The following is a 17,370-nucleotide window of genomic DNA, read 5'->3' as shown; positions in this document are numbered from 1 at the left end:
CAAGCAATTGCTGACTATCGGTATCGGCCGTGTTCCTGTCGATGAATCGAGCGGATTGATTTCGTTTCCGCTGAATTTTTCCAATTTCGTCTCAACTAAGGACGAACTCATCAACAAAGTGTTACCGAACATCATTGCTAATCACAAACATGACAATTGGTTGAGTGAACGAGCATTCTTGCAATAAAGAACAAAGATGTGGATCACTTAAACTTCACAATTCAAAATCAAATCGTTGGTCCACTGCATTCCTTCAAATCTATCGACTGTGTAACAAACGAAGACGAAGCAACCAACTATCCAACTGAATTTTGAAACTCATTGGATCTGCCTGGCTTGCCACCGCACAATTAACGACTGAAGGTTGGCTCGGTAGTCATCATTGAATTGAAATTGAATTACAATATGTGAACTTACCAGACCCAGGATTCGAACATGGGACCCTCGACACTATATACCGGCGCTTAATCCACGTGGTCATCGTCACGTACAGTGTGTACAGTTCAATATAATTAAAATACTTTTCATTTTGATTTGATTTTTGCTCATTTATCGAACTTATTCATTTTGAGTATTCATTTTAACTTAATAAAAAACTGAATTTAATTCAGCTAATAAGTTAACACAAGAGTATTGATTTTGAGGCGGTACGAAGTTTGCCGGGTCAGCTAGTAAACTCATAAAAACAAACACAGAAAAAACAATTAGGTATAATAATATTACAAAAATATATTATAATATATATATATACATAGCATATAAGTTATTATTTGAGAAAAGATGATGTAAAAGTACAATAAAATAAAATGAACATAGAACGTAATATTAAGCTATGAAAGAAAAAAACTATTAATTTTTTATTTGCAAGTAGGTACGTAATTATAACAAAAATTTGGAGTGATCCTGATACCGCTTAGTAATAATTGAGGTAATTCAATTTTTTGGTTTAAAATACAAAAACCGATTGCCACTGAGTAAGAGAATGAATTAGATAAGCTAGTACACGTAGGTATAGCGTAGTGGTATGTGCACATTTTAGCGTTTATCCTGCCCAAAAAAAAAAATGTTAGATACACAAAAACAACATAAAGTTAATTTCCTGTAACGCTTGAGTGCCTCAACAAAATCATTTAACGTGCCAATAGAATGAATCCGTTGTATTAAAAAAATACATTTTAAAGTTAAAACCAATGTATACAATATATTCAGTTATCGTTTTTATTTGTAAATATCAATGAAGAGATAGTTGTGTCGTAGTTTTAGAGCCATCGCTAAATAATTGAAATACAAGTATTAAAATCCCAGTATGTTCAAAGATTTTTTTCTAATATGTATTGTTTGCGCCGATTATCTCCGTTAACCCCTACTTAAAGCTTCGTGGTCCATATTTCTCCTAGGCACTTTGTAATCAGTTACTTAAGTACCTAATTTGATGTTACTCGCATCGACATGAGTTCGCTCTGTCGGTTAATAGGTACCCCAACTGAAGGTTTCTGAGGTTTCCAAGTTAGGCATATAATTTAAATATGAGGTAATCTTAGACGGAATGCCAGTATTATAATCAGTATTAGGTGCTTCTTCCTAATGCGGGCGCGTAGTCTCACTAGTACAGGGTCGGCGAACCTTTTTACGTACGCGTGCCAAAAATTTCCCAAATATCATTTTTCGATAGGTAGTTAGACGAGCCGAGCAGATTTTCATGGGGAAAAATAGTTTTTAAGAATTCTGTTAAAATTTGATGATGTTCTAGATACCATTCACACTTTTTTCAATTACGCCATACATTTAGGTCCACCAAATTTGAAACTGTCTGCCAGAATTACTACTATTAGCTCCACCAAGTTTTTGATTCATATTTGTTACAGTCATTGTTGCGGGTATAAATGAAATTTATTGTTACTATATTACTTAGTTTGTTTCTTTATGCACAAATTGACATCAAAATTGCTCTGATCAGATGAGGCATTCTCTCTCGACAGTGGTCTCAAGCATTATAAATCGATCAAAATCAGAGGTTCACGGCACGGCTTCTCCCGCCACCTGATGAGGTTAGTGCGATAATATTTTATGTGATGCATAAAGCCTCAAGATCTAACTATATAATTACATATTTACATTAAACGTAATGCTTATTCTTGAAGAGTATTTGCCTGCTATTTCTTGTACAATGCGATCAGTCATTTATTGTTAGTATAGGTTTTCTTCTCTTCAAAATAAATCATTCGCGTGCCATGCAAAATCATCTCGCGTACTTCCAGTGGCACACGTGCCATAGGTTTTCCACCGCTGCGCTAGTATATAATATACCTTATTTGTCTAAAAATAATAAGCGAATTTAATCAAGCCACTATATTCAAACCGAATCCTTATTACACTCTGGTTTTATTTACATCATGCAATAATCAGTACTGCAAAACTTATCCGGTATTTTTACGTCTTTACAAAGTCAAATTGCGTTTTCTTTTCATTCCTTGCACAAACAAATTTCCATCACAAAAATGTCTGAAAACAAAGTCATAATTCAATTCGTATCTACTTAGTCCTATAAGCAATTTAACTTTAATGCCTTTGTTGTTTTGCGTTTGCTTTGCATATTATTATGATAATATTAAAATATTCTAATATAAAACAATTAAACGGCTGAAGATAAAAAGGATACAAGTGACATAGGTGAATTAATAAGACAGGAGTTTTTCACATCACTACTTACCTGTTCATTGCCTCTACAGTTTGGTGTAAATCTTGATCACCTCGCAAAAAGCTTATGCTTTTGTAGATTGTATGAAGGTGAGTTAATGATTTGTAAATTGGTGAGGAACAGCGAAAGCAGGGGTGTGTCAAGGCACTTATCTTTGATGTTAAGCTGGTCCGGACTGCTGGCTCTTGGGGTGCCCTTCTGACACACAGGTCCTGCACGCATACACTTATTGCTGATTGTTGTATAATTATAGCACTCTCACTTTCACATGAATCAACATGAACTTTATTTATATATTGTATGATGATACTTAGTGGGTAATGAATTTATGATGGCGCGTGGCGGTTTTTATGCAACACGGTTGAATTGTCATTTGTAAGTCACTATGTATGGAGTTAGTAAAAGAGACTCGCGAGTTGATGTAACTAACTGTTTATCAATCACAGTTGACTGATGACCCGTATCTGAGTTGCGCCTGGACTTGCGACAATAATTTTGATTATAGGTAGAAGGGGAATATTAGGAAGGGCGACTATGATTGGCACAACCAACAGATGTTTTAAGAGAAATTAATAATAGCTACTTTGCTTCATATAGTATGGCTCGTACAATGTAAGAACTGTTTCCTATTAACTAATTATAATATTAACCTATTTGCTTATTAATTATTATCAGATTACATTTCTTAGTGCACCCAACAAACGATCCATGAGCGTACCATGAACCATTTGGTTTGTAGCATAATTCACGAGGATCTCATTGATACAAATACCAGAAATCACGATACCGACAGTATGTCAATGTAACCCTAAGCCGGCTCGCACATCACAATTCGCCTTGTGTGCCTAACGGCCATAAATCAAAAGTTCTAAGACTTTCGACGAATGTTGCATCGTACATCCTCGCACATCTACCCAGCGGCAAACGTCAAACACGAAAAAAGAGAAGTCTCTCGTCTGCCATTTTTATTGTGTTGATTGTATGAACAAATGTCAAACGCTCACCGCGATGAGCGAGCAATGACAGTGTAGACAGAGACAGAAACAGAAATGGCCGATGGCCGCAAGCTGTGCGCTTGCGCGGAGGTGACATTCCCGAGATCGATATGCACGCTTTGGCCATTGCAACTAGACGAATGTCGCAGGGTCGCAGAGTTGCAGTTGCATCGGCCAATCTGCGAAGGTCCATTTGATAACGTTTGTTTCTTGGTTTACGATGACGTCACATCGACGAATTTGTCGTAAGACGCATGCGGCAAGTTCTGATGTGCGAGCCCTCTAAGCCGGCTCGCACATCGCAACTCGCCTTGTGTGCCTGACGGCCATAAATCAAAGACTTCTGAGACTGCCGGCGAATGTTGTATGCTACAACTCGCACATCTGCCTAGCGGCAAACGTCAAACGTGAAAAAGGAGAAGTCTCTCGTCTGCCATTTTTATTGTGTTGATTGTATGAACAAACGTCAAACGCTCACCGCGATGAGCGAGCAATGACAGTGTAGACAGAGACAGAAACAGAAATGGCCGATGGCCTCAAGCTGTGCGCTTGCGCGGAGGCGACATTCCCGAGATCGACATGCACGCTTTGGCCATTGCAACTAGACGAATGTCGCAGGGTCGCAGAGTTGCAGTTGCATCGGCCAATCTGCAAAAGTCCATTTGATAACGTTTGTTTCTTGGTTTACGATGACGTCACATTGACGAATTCATCGTAAGACGCATGCGGCGAGTTCTGATGTGCGAGCCCTTTTGGATTCGATGGAGACATCGATTTTCAAAGCTCGTAAGTCAAGATCAAGTTAGAACAGTTACAAGGTCATAACCATCTCGAATGACAAGAAAAACAGAGTCGCCACTCGAAATCTTTTGACATTTCGACCAGTGTTGTGTGCAGGAAAATCGATATCTCCCAAAATAGACGCGGTTTACACATCCGAGTAGCTCGCAACGCCCAACCACTAGACCTTACCGCTTCACTCATCCCTCCACTCTGCTCCATGAAATTTTTCAGGTGTTCTTTAAATATTTTATACTATTGTTATCATTGAAATCATTCATTATTAAATGGAAAAAAATATAAATAAAATAATTACAAGATAAAAAGAACTTTTTATACACAACGTTTTTAAATTTTCTGTTGAATCATATACACTTAACATGTCTAGCTTAAACGATCAAAAAAAATTGTACTTGATAGAAATACTGAATAAATATAGAATACAGAAATGTCATTTTTACATTTCATATTGATTTCCATAGTAACGCACGTATATATTAATAATTTAGTTGCTAGGACCCCAGACCCCTCTAGCAACTTATAATAGTGTTTTACTTTTTACGGATTTCTTCCGAAATAACTTTTCATACAAAACAGAATTAACTGAAAATGAATTCAATTCTACTTAAAGATGGCTAAAAGTATTAAGAGAGTGCATTGGCATCGTGTTCTGATATATTCTAAAAGTTTCAAATATCTAGCTAGTCGGGAAGTTAGTTAAAAATCGATTGCAAGATTTGTGCCTACTGGATAAACAACCACGGGACAAACAAGAATACGATCTAATAAAAACATTGTAGTAAAAATTAAGATACCCTCATACATTTATGGGTCTGCCCAAGTCCACTTATAAAATTTTAATTTAACTCTATTTGCATTAATCCTTAAATGCATGATGTAAGTACATCTGCTTTTCTAATGGATCACATTATTATTATAAATTAACAATGGCACCTGTGTATAAAAACTATAACTATTTTATTAGCCTACTTTGTCCACAGCAGAGAACTGTCAGTTCTTAAATAAAATTTTCTTCATACAACACCGTGAAATTAAGGGATACTTTGTCATTTTGCAAATTGCATTAGTATGTGTACATCTTTATTGTACTTTTCTCTCTTAATTACTACACCACCAGATTTGGGAGTTGAGATCCTGCGGCGTGGGAATCTGGGAGGTGTCATTTTGTATCTATAAAGTTAACATGAACAAAGAAGAAATATAATCAGTAAAATATTTTTGTTATAGTTGTCTCTTTTCTATAAGTCATTGTTTTAGCCCTCTTTCTAATTATATTAAATAAATTTACCAAGTTTGTGTCTTTTCTAATTCCAAGACACATTTTTTCGATGTTCTTGAATACATCTGCAAGGTATAATTTTTTCGGTGTCGTGCATTTTGAGGCATTCGTTGTACTGCAGAAAAATGAACTTAATTAGTAGTTCTTTAAGTGTATGCTCAGCCTACCAAAGGCACATAACGTGAAAAATAAGAGGAACACTCTAAACGAATAACCTAACATATAGATACTATACAATCAGTGGCGCACCCAGGGGGGGTCAAGGGGCCTTGCCCCCCCCCCCCCCCCAAAATATGAAAATCATCAGAATGATTTTACGCATTGAAATCGAAAGCCAATAAACTATACCATACTTTACGAATTACAAATAACACGGCAAAAAAATGATTTGTAATTCTCCAGCACCCTTTTCAGTAAGATTATAGATTTTAGATTATAGATCTTAGATTTTAATTTCTAGCACAAAAATTTCGAAACACTAATGTCGGGTTTTTTTTAGAAACCCGTTCCCTAATGAACTGTCAAAAAATTCTCGGTGTCCACCTGAATTCCGGAGTGGTATAGATCATGGCTGGTGAGGGCTGAGAGGGCTCTAGCCTAAGGCCCGGGCTGTGGGGGGCCCGGCATGTCGGGTTGACCAGATAAGTGAGAGAAACACACATCATAAATTAGCTTTAATAGTAAAAATAGTCGCCTGCGGCGCTATTATACTTCATGATTATGAACGTTTTAAATTATATAATTGTACAATATATTTTATGATTATTATGTGTCGATACTATATTTAACGAAATTGCTTCGGGTGCTGATATATTCCACCTACGTGAGAATGAGTTTAGGTGGACGTTGTTTTATATTTTTTTACAATAGGGTCTGCTTAACTCATCCGGTGTACTTCCTTGTACCTATCTAATTTATCTACTGATCTATCTCTTTTTATGTAATACTATTTTATATATCTTTGTTTCTAAATGTCATGTTGTGAACGTCTTAAACTTATAATTTGTAATGTCCACAATATGTTTAAAAAAAAAAAAAAAAAAAAAATACTCGACAGCTCCATTATTAAAGTAGATGTACTTATTAAAAATCGCCAATAATTCACTGTATAAGTTTCCTCAATTTGAAATAAAACACAATTTGAAAAACGTTAATAAGTGTTTCACACTGCCTTTAATATAAACAGTGGATAGGGCCTATCAAATACCTTAGGGCCTAGCCTGAAGGCCAGTTTCATAATATGTGGGCCATGGTGTAGGTACACCGAGCGCAATAGACAAAAGACCGATAAACGAGATATTAGGCTGTAAATGTGTAAATCAATCGGTGTAAATCAAAAGAACATTTTTTTCGGTGGAATTCGGCATAAATATTGTAGCTCTCTAGACCAGTGTTCCAAAATTTTCGACATCTGTGTACCCCTTCTATAATTTTCGTAACACTGAGTACTTCTCGTCAAAGAAAAATGCATATAAGTACTTTAATAACAATCAAAATATATTTACATATTCCTGTTGTAGTACATAAACAAAATAATAAAAAACGAAAAATAAAATTCATTCATAATAAAATATAAATAAAAGTTATATTATTAAAAAATAACATTCATTATAAACAATGAGAAGGATGAAATTATTTATAATGAAACGACAGATCATCATAATTTGGTTCCCTGGTTATTAATTTTAATCTGAGATGCGGGTCCACACCCAAAAGGCTGTTCCTTTTTTTTGACTTAATGTCTACAAATGCTGAAAAAGCAACTTCACATAGATATGAAGTTGGAAAAGGCAAGATGTATTTCAAGAATTCCTCTGTTAAAACTGGATACACATGTTGGATTTGCAACCTAATTGATGTTTAAGTACACTCCTTATATTTATTTTGCAAGAATCCGTCTGAAGCTAATAATTCCAACAATTGCTCTTCTTCCGCATGCGATAATGTATTAATGCTTGTTGCACCAAGCGCAGCCATAGCCCGGTGCAGCGCGTACCCCCACCAAACTCTTCCCGTACCCCAGGGGGTACGCGTACCACACTTTGGGAAACACTGCTCTAGACCAAGCGGGTAGCACAGCCGATATTATTTAAGTAATGTTTTAGCATACTAGGTGCACATGTCCAGCATGGTTGCTGTTAGTCACTTCCAATCCGCCAGTCGCTGATGACACGCTCAACGGTTACCGCCACTATGCCTCCATTTCAATAAAAACTAGGAGAAACTGTACAAATATATCGCCGTGTATTGTAAAAATATGTAAAAATAATTATATGAAGAAGAAAAAGAGCCTATGGGACTAATTTACATTCTCCTCCTTGGGCCCCCCCCCCCAATATTAAATCTTGGGTGCGCCACTGTATACAATTATCGATTATCTTTATATCTAACGAATTCTTCCATAACGTTTTTAATTTCCATACCGTACAATTCACATGTATAGTGAATTGAAATATGTTTATAAATGATTATACATATTTAATATATTAATATAAATAAAAAATCAAGCGACAGGTTTTTCACATTTATTATAGCGTATTAAACATGAATAATTTGTCTCTAAATTAGACCAATGAAGTAGCAACAATAAAACATGTTTAAAAGATATGTTTTTACGGTTTTAAAAAGAGTTTTATTTATAGTCTTTTGAAAAGATCTTTTGGGAAATCTTTGGGCAAACATCTTCTGTCTTCATCAATTGGCACATCATCAGTAAACCGTTCCATCGTTGCGTTAATCCATTCCAGGTATGAATAGACATTGGTAAATACATCAGGATAGCCCCTGCCGCAGGGCACTCCCCAAGATACGAGTCCTTGCAGCTTTCCGTCTATTATCAGAGGACTTCCCGAATCGCCCTAAAAATAAAGTAATATTATTTCAAATTGTTAACACGCTGTCTCATATAAGTTAAACATCCTACATCTGAGGCATAAGGGCAGATGGCTCAAAAATTTTAAACTCGGTCTCTTAGTTAGAGAAAAATCTGAAATTATTAACCGTTTCACAACGTAGTCTGGATAAGTGTTATGAGACATCACGCGCAAAGACAGAAGATAGATCGAATTGTTGAAAAATTAGGCGTTTTTAAAAATAAAAATAAGAAACCTTAAAACCATGAATTTATCAAAATTCCTTTCTGTATATATTAAAGAAAACTTAATAAACTAAATTTGAATAACAAACATGATTTCAAAATGGTAAGATGTGATCCTTTAATGAATTCATGTTTTGTAATATTTTTTAAACAAAATAATGTTTATCTTTGACTTTAAATAAAAAAATAACGTTTTAAGATACGTATTCATTAATTAAAACACAATATAAATTCTCAAAAAAATGTCTCAAATTGCAAGCTTCGTTTTTGCTTAGCAAGTTGTCTCTGCTAAGTGGAGTATTCTACGTCGAGAGTACGTTTCGGTCGTCAGTGGGTTACGAATCGTTTTGCGATTGTATATCCAAAAGTATAAGTAATTGTCCGTTAACTGAGGGCGCCACATGTTAACATTTTACATATCATTCTTACTTAGTTCTACATTCTAATACCAGACGATTTATTATAGAATATATATAGCAGTGTTGGCGAAACTTTTTACGTACACGTGCCAAAATTTTCCAAATAATATTTTTCGACTGTCTGACGTGCCAAGCACGCGCGTTAACATGATCTTACTCTCTACTTCATTTATCGTTTCTTAATTTATGGCTACGGCCGTATGTTGTAGCTTAGCCACTGGGAAATGCCAATAGAAATGGCGTATTTCAAAAAAATACTACCTTATTCTTAGGTCACAAATTATTATAAAGCAAACATTATTCGTAGAATGTTTATCACATTTGAATGGTCAAAGACATAGCTTATAATCAGTATCTTTAAATGTGTAAATCTTGCCCATTTTTTGAATAATAAAATGCCTAATTCTTGTCAAATTTGGGATGACAGAGATTATCATTATATTTTTTTATTGTAAATATTTCACTCTAATAATGTCGACATCAATTTTTCTAATAGTTTTATAAATGCTTTTAAAAATTAATAAATATAAAAAATCTTAACACCACTTCACATGGGCGTACTGAAATATGACTATATTCTAAAACATTAGAGCGAGAGGTTTAAAAGAATACTATTTTATGTAATAAAAATACTTTATGCAGTCGTCAAATGCTTAAAATAAATATTAAGATAATAAGGCTTCAAAATTATGTAAATATATTATCTACAACATTTAAGGAATGTCCAGATTTTGACGTACGCTGAGCATGTCCCCCCTTCGATTGATAAACATAATATATGAAAAACCGAAGAAAATACGCATGGATATGGCGTCATTATTTTTTAATATTATATTATATAAGTACTCTTGTAAATTTTTTTTTATAAAAAAGATATACTTATATAAAATAGCAATTTCTTTTTTCTTCAAAATGAAACATTCGCCTGCCATGCAAAATCATCTCATCTCGTGGTATCTCACTAGTGGCACGCATGTCATAGGTTCGCCACCTCTGAATTCTATAGTGACCTTAAAGTTAATATGCTTACTATGTTGCAACACTTACAGTACACGAGCCTGTTCCTACATTGCTCAACGTGCATATGTTGGTCTTGTAGACTAAGAACGTGTTAAGTTTGACCATGCAATCAAATAGATCGATGGTTTGCAAGGTCACCGAATGCAATGTCTCCGTTGTAACATCTGTCATCTGGAATCAAATTATTATAACTTACATTACTAAGAAAAAATTTAAGGGTACCTATGAAACTTATTTTTGATCATATCCAATCCTAAGTAGATCATTATAGGCATCCACCGGGTGGAGGTTTGTATTAACAGATTTTGGATTTTTACGAGAAATGGATGTTAGTCACTTGCTCAACCTATTAGGTCCATATTCTGACTCTAAACACACATTGAAAAACAATATGTGTATTTTCCAGACCCAGCATTCGAACCTGGGAATAAAGCTAATTAATTAAAGAAATATGTGAATCTTTTTAAAAAAAAATATATTAGATATGTATACTTCTATTATAAAATATAACTATAAAATACTATAAAATCTATTTCGGTTGCTACATGAAAATATTTACATGAAAATTGTAAATTGTCATAGCACATGAGCTATCTTGTTGTCATAACACCTGAGCTGTCTTACCGGAAAGAGATGGGCATATCGCATTGAAATCAAAAAATGCGGAGCATTTCAGACAGTTATTTTTCAATTTTATTAGAGATTGATTGGTATCAAATATCTGATATTATTTATTTATTTAGAAAAAAGAGTATTACGGCATTACAGCAATTGGCCAATGCGCCATAATATATAATATTTACAAATTTATAAAAACATCTTAATTACAAATAACAACCAATATAACAAGAAAGTAGAGAAGACAGCATGTGTATATGTAAATATTAAAGAAACATAATAATAATATATACAATTATAAATTTAACCTATTTAACACGTCCACAAACATTTTATAGTAAAGTTAATAAAAAATAAATCAACCTTTATGGTGCCATCAAATAAGTTAATTGCACGATACACAGCATCATGATACATAACATCTGTCCTGCGACGAGGTATCTTGAAGACCGTAGAGCTACGAGTGATATTGGTGGGAACACGGAAATTAATATTTGCCAGTATATACGGATTGTAAATGAACCCATGAAGAAGTAAAAAGAAATGCTTTAAAAGAACAATCACTCTTCGGGTAGACAGGGATTGCATTCATTATTATTACGATTATTATCGCTGTCATTATCATCAGTCATTTCTATGTACAATGTAATACTTACAAGCGCCTACCATAATTTTATATAATATATTTTATTTTGAATTCAGCTTATTGGGACAATATCTTACGCTACGTTGGATACGTATACAGTAAGTTTAAATTTAGTTAACAAAAAATCAAATTTTAGGAATCTTATGCATTTTTACGACAGTAAATTTGCAACGCCGGGAAAATGCGTATCATTTTGCGACTACTATAAAGTTTTAAAATAGCTTTGTCTCATGTATCCAAGATGCTTCATACTTTAGATACGTACCGCTGTCTTCCCCCATCCATATAATTTGCCCGATGATTCCACATCTAAGGGCTTATCAGGTAGCGCCATGGGCTGTACCTTATCGTTGAATTCAATCTTCTTTTCAGTCTTTATCATCGCAATATCATTCTCTTCGCTTTTCATCAGCCTATCTGGGTGACAGACCATGTTCTTGACTTCATATTTTGTACCACCTGATAATAAAGAGTTGGAGCCTGCGTTGACCTTGATCATGAATGCGAGCGTATCTGCTGCACTGAAAAGGTAACGTAAATGTGATAACGTCGTAAACGAAACCGGTTTTGATATATAAAATGTTGAATAAATACTGAATAATAGGGTATTATTTGTATTTAAAATATATAATTTTGACAGCATCGGAATTAATCGCATTACCAACAAATAATATTCATACATTTAGAAAATAGTTTCCACTATTTTCTAAATGTATGAATATTATTAACTAAATAATACCAAACAAAAGTAACATATCATATTTTAAAAATATAAGTAAATTAATTTTGACAACTAGTCACGTAGAAATGGGAAGAAATTCACAAAGCGAAACAATATTATTTTCACCAAGCAAAATAATTCTTAGTCATTGCGACATTACGCAAGACTTTATGTTTCTGATCTATCTAATAATGTAGGTATGATATTACTGTGGAAATTGTCGTTTCAATAACTCAATATCAATAAAATAGTATATAAGAGAATATGGATAGATAATATATGTTTAATGAGTTTGTTTATAAACGTAATATGTACGTTTATATCTGAATATAATATGTATGTATACCTACTACTCATGTTAAAATACACTTTCAATGAGTTTAACCGCAATAAAGAGCAAAAAAATTGGTGTGTGTACTTATGTACGCGCGTTATACGTTATACTTATTTGGCGTAACAAAACAAAAACAAAACTTGTGATAGCCTAGATTCTTCGACTAGATCTTAATTATCTTGTTAAGTTACACAATCAAGAAAAAACGCCGCTTATTGGAGCGCCGTTGGTTCATTTTTATACATTTTATTTTATATTACTAAATTATATAATTATTTCTCGTTTTTTTTATTTTAAAATAGGTAACAACTGTCACTCTGACGATTAATCGTTCGTTTATGGAACAATTCTACTGTCAAGCTTGCGTTTGTATACACCTAACTGATTCACAGCTAACTTCATACTGTCGCGCACTTTCGTAACAATGTCAGCTCTCAATTTCACTCTGTACCAAACGCCCCAAAAGAAGTATAACTTCAAAAATATTTTTCGTCGATACACCTACCTATTTGAGTGTTACAATAATCTATTGACAAATGAGAACTATTTCTATCTATCTATGAAAATCTACCATTTGACACTTCTCGATCACGTGTGAAATCATCCATTTCCGATGTGAAATACATATTTTTAAATATTGTCGGCACTTTGTGAAAACTGTCTTAGAGGCAATCCATGGACTGAAACCGTATCATACTAAACTTATGATTTTTGTTCATGAAAATATATTTTCACTAAATTTGTAAGTGTAAGTGTATGGTTTAAACGAATACGATCAGATGCTTATAATATCCTTCGTGAAAATATATTTCCATGAACAGAAAAGATAAGCTTACTTATGGCACACGGTTCGAAACCGCATACGGTTTCAGTCCATGGATGGCCTATTAATTGTTAACTGGGTGGAATTCGAGTAATTTTTCACTTTTAAAATGAAAGATCAGGTAGGTACCGCTAATCTTTAGATATGTACAGCTAAATAACCTTAGCTGATAGTGTGTACTAATTAAAGAAAATAAGCACCTACTATTTTGAAAACCCATATAAAAAAACATAAACTAACATTGTAGAAAAACGTTGGACTAAGTGGTATTTGAACTCACATCGTTCACTATTAGTGTGTGCTCTTATTTGTAAACTATAGGTCCGTATATGACTCGTCCAATTTAATCCTAAAAACTATTTCAAGGGTAAATGTATTTTTAACGGGTACGAAGCCGATTAAATAAAATGGCCCAGCTCTGAATGAATCCAAACACGTTTGGAAACTTGTACGACCATTATTATATAAAGAGAAAATTGACCGAAACTGTCAGAGCGATTTTTAAAAGTCATAAAAGTAATAAAATTATAAATTATAATAATAAAATCTAGTACTTACTTCATTAACAAACGGCGGCTAATTTGTTTAAAAAAAAAAACAAAATATGTATGATGAAATTTATAATTTTAACGTTGCTAATTACCTAACTACATGGATATTTTTTAGAATAATATGTATAGTAATATGTCATATAGAAATATAAAAGATAGTCCAAATTTATAGATAACCACCAAAAAATAAAAATTTGTCTTCATACAAATAAAAACTGTTGGTTTTATATTATTATTTATTTACCCGAGCAAGCAATGTGCAGCGGTCAAAATCCATCTGTCGGAAATGATAACGCCTCCACAAAAATGATCATTGTAATTGCTCCCCCTCAAAGAGACAACGAATGGTACCGAAGTTGTATTCACCATTGTTCCTCCGATGATTTTAAAACCGATGCTCTTTCTCTGCTTCATATTTCCCTCTAACCAGGGACTAGGACTTTCGAATCCTCTGCGCCCTAGCGATTTTCTGGTATATCCACAAGCACCTTGAAAAACAAATTAGATCATAATAGCTTTAAGGTAGAACGTTGACAAACATTACTTTAAATTCTAATGGATTTAAGTTTTTTTCACACTGACAACGAACACAATAAACATACATAATTTTGAAAATACTTTTGAGAAAATGTATAACCAATAAAAAAAATCTTTATTGAAAAAAATACGACACCCAGCAGGAATCTAACCTGCGTCTCTCGGGACGACCACAATGCTATAGGCATCCTATATAATTCTGACAAATTTTAACTAATAAATGGCTCTTACAATACTCTCTGAAGCACTTTCCAAATTGAGTTACTATTGGCAATCAGTTTTTGTAAAGTAGGTATTAATTACTTTAATTTCTAACCGACGTCACGGATCGCTCCAAGATTTTTTATTTTAACTTACTTGAACTTGCTAATAATTTCATTAACTATTAACTAATAACAAAATTATAAATGTTCAATATGGACTAGTTAGACAAAAATGTTTCATATGGAATAGTACAAAACTTAAATCAATTAGAATTCAAATTCAAATTCTATTAAGTACCCTCGGTCGATAGTATGAATATTAAAAATAACTTTGTTTCAAAACTATTATAAGTTAGTACGCACTACTACGTAAACGCCAGTTTAATGAAAAGATGATTTTATTTACACTAATACTGGCAGGTTATCCTTGGAAACATAAAAAAAGATGCAATTAAATACAAAATAAAAATAAATTTATATATATTATATTAGTTGGTATACGTATTTAGTAACTAATCATGTATTAGCATCATAATATTATCTTACCCATGATGAATGTCAATGCGAATAAAAGAAACACTTTCGACTTCATATTGGTTAAATATTCAGAAAGGTTAGAAATTTTATAATTGTAATCAATTTGTAGGTAATGTACAATAATTATCTTATTTACGATCTTCAATAAATTTCACACATATTAATTGTATTGACGGTTGTACTATACTGAGTGTATTGATACTTATGTAAAAACCTACGGTTAATATTCAAAGAACCCTTTAAGAACCATTGAGTGTACATTTTTCTCAATTTTTACTTATATTTAAGTTAATAAAAAATATGGAATTTAAATTAAATACAAATAATTACAAGACAAAGAGAACTTTTTATATACCACGTTTTTAAATTCTGTTGAATCATATAAACTTGACAATTCTATGTATTAATAAATACTTTTTTTAAATTTGTTTGATGAATTATCCCATCAACTTGAAAGAAAATGATCAAATGCGTAATAAAGAGAGCAATAATAAGAAATTTTCAAAGATTTATTAATTGAATAACACATATGAGATTTATAAAACTTGTACTTGATATAAGTAAAAAACAAACAAAAAAAACGAACGCCGTTAGGCAAAAGTGCAAGCATTGAATTCGATCGAAGCGCCACCTTGCGGATTTTAACTTTCCTTACAAAACAGATTTAACTGAAAATGAATCCAATTCTGCTTAAAGATGGCTAGAATGCATTGTCATCGTGTTCTGATATATTCAAAAAGTTTCAAATGTCTAGCTAGTCGGGAAGTTAGTTAAAAATCGATTGCAAGATTTGTACTGAACAAACAAGAAAACGAGCTAATAAAAATGTGGTAAAATGAATATGATAAAAATATGTGTGTGCAGTGAGCAGATGGCACTGATAGATGCGACAGAAGTGAAACTATTTATTTTATTCTCCATTTCTATAATCTTCAACATCGTCGTCATCAATGTATGGTAACTGTGCATGAAATTGTCACTCTCATTTTCACTTTCGTTATGGTATCTAAAATATACTCACAAAGTTACTTTCTTCTGTCGTGTCCGTGCAAGAGTTGCGATCTTCCCAACGATACCTTTACATATTAATTAGTAAGAGCATGCACGTATATAGATAATTTTATATACATATTTACCTGTATTTATATTGACGACGATGGTGAAGAAACCATATCTTCTAAACTTGTTAACTTCTGTAGCAATCATACCACTTAACATTACATGGGTGAAACACTTTAATATGAATTTTTTATTGTCAAAACAAAACAATGGAGCAAAAACGATCGTCAGCATTTCCTCAATCATAACTAGATCAGTAGGGTCTATTACAATTTCTAATTGCGACGATGTCTCTTGTAATAATATATGGAATGTATTTGTATAAATAAGGAGGATAATCCGTAAATCCTCACTCACTCATCGAGTCTGTCACTCGACGCACTACTATTATCACGAGTCCATCACTCGACGGTTTCATGACAAAACAGAACATGACGAAACAGAACATGACAAATACATACTGTAATTATATTATATTATAATATTCGAAATTGAATACCTACCCCATGGCCCCCACATCCTGAAGCGGGCTCCCAGACCAGGATCTTTGGCGCCCCCCCTACCTATCGCTAAGAATAAAGGCAGTATGACGCTCTACAGTAGCGTTTTCCAAAATGATGTACGCGGTAAAATTTACGTGTAGGTATATTTAGTGTTTTTTTTGTATATATCAATACATACATTGGATACAAATGAATCGTTTGAATTATGGAGTTGTCGAGTATTGATACAGAATTAAAAAATATTGTACAACCACATAATATTAAATAATAATATTTTTGAAGGAAAATAGACTTTTTTTTCCTAGTGAAGCAAATTTGTGATGTTATTAACTCACTTATTTGATTGACCTTCCCCGCCGGGCCCCTTCTGTACCCGGGCCCCCAGGCTAGGGCCCTGTTAGCCTTCCCCTCCCCCTTTTAGGGGGCATGGCCTACCCGGTTTGACTAACTAGGGTACATGTACATATCAAAATATAATTTAGTTTTAATACATTATACGACTAAATAATTGTAGTTACTACTTTTTCAA

General features: G+C 33.3%; 1 protein-coding gene across 1 annotated transcript; it reads right to left on the bottom strand.

Annotated features, from left to right (window-relative positions):
- Positions 1 to 8,409: 8,409 nt before the first annotated feature.
- Positions 8,410 to 15,292, bottom strand: LOC147071897 (chymotrypsin-2-like). The gene is made up of 5 exons (XM_085946421.1): positions 15,289 to 15,292; positions 14,247 to 14,490; positions 11,839 to 12,094; positions 10,337 to 10,480; positions 8,410 to 8,631 (listed from the first exon to the last, which is right to left on the bottom strand). Exons 1-5 carry the CDS (start codon positions 15,290 to 15,292, stop codon positions 8,410 to 8,412), a joined length of 870 nt encoding a protein of 289 aa, XP_085802547.1.
- Positions 15,293 to 17,370: the final 2,078 nt, after the last annotated feature.

Source organism: Rhyacophila brunnea, unplaced genomic scaffold (genome assembly GCF_057557595.1).
Source record: "Rhyacophila brunnea isolate RB1 unplaced genomic scaffold, BYU_Rbru_1.0 scaffold_2, whole genome shotgun sequence".
NCBI lineage: Eukaryota > Metazoa > Arthropoda > Insecta > Trichoptera > Rhyacophilidae > Rhyacophila > Rhyacophila brunnea.
The sequence above is the reverse complement of the archived record's forward strand: the minus strand, read 5'-3'. Positions and strand labels throughout refer to the sequence as shown.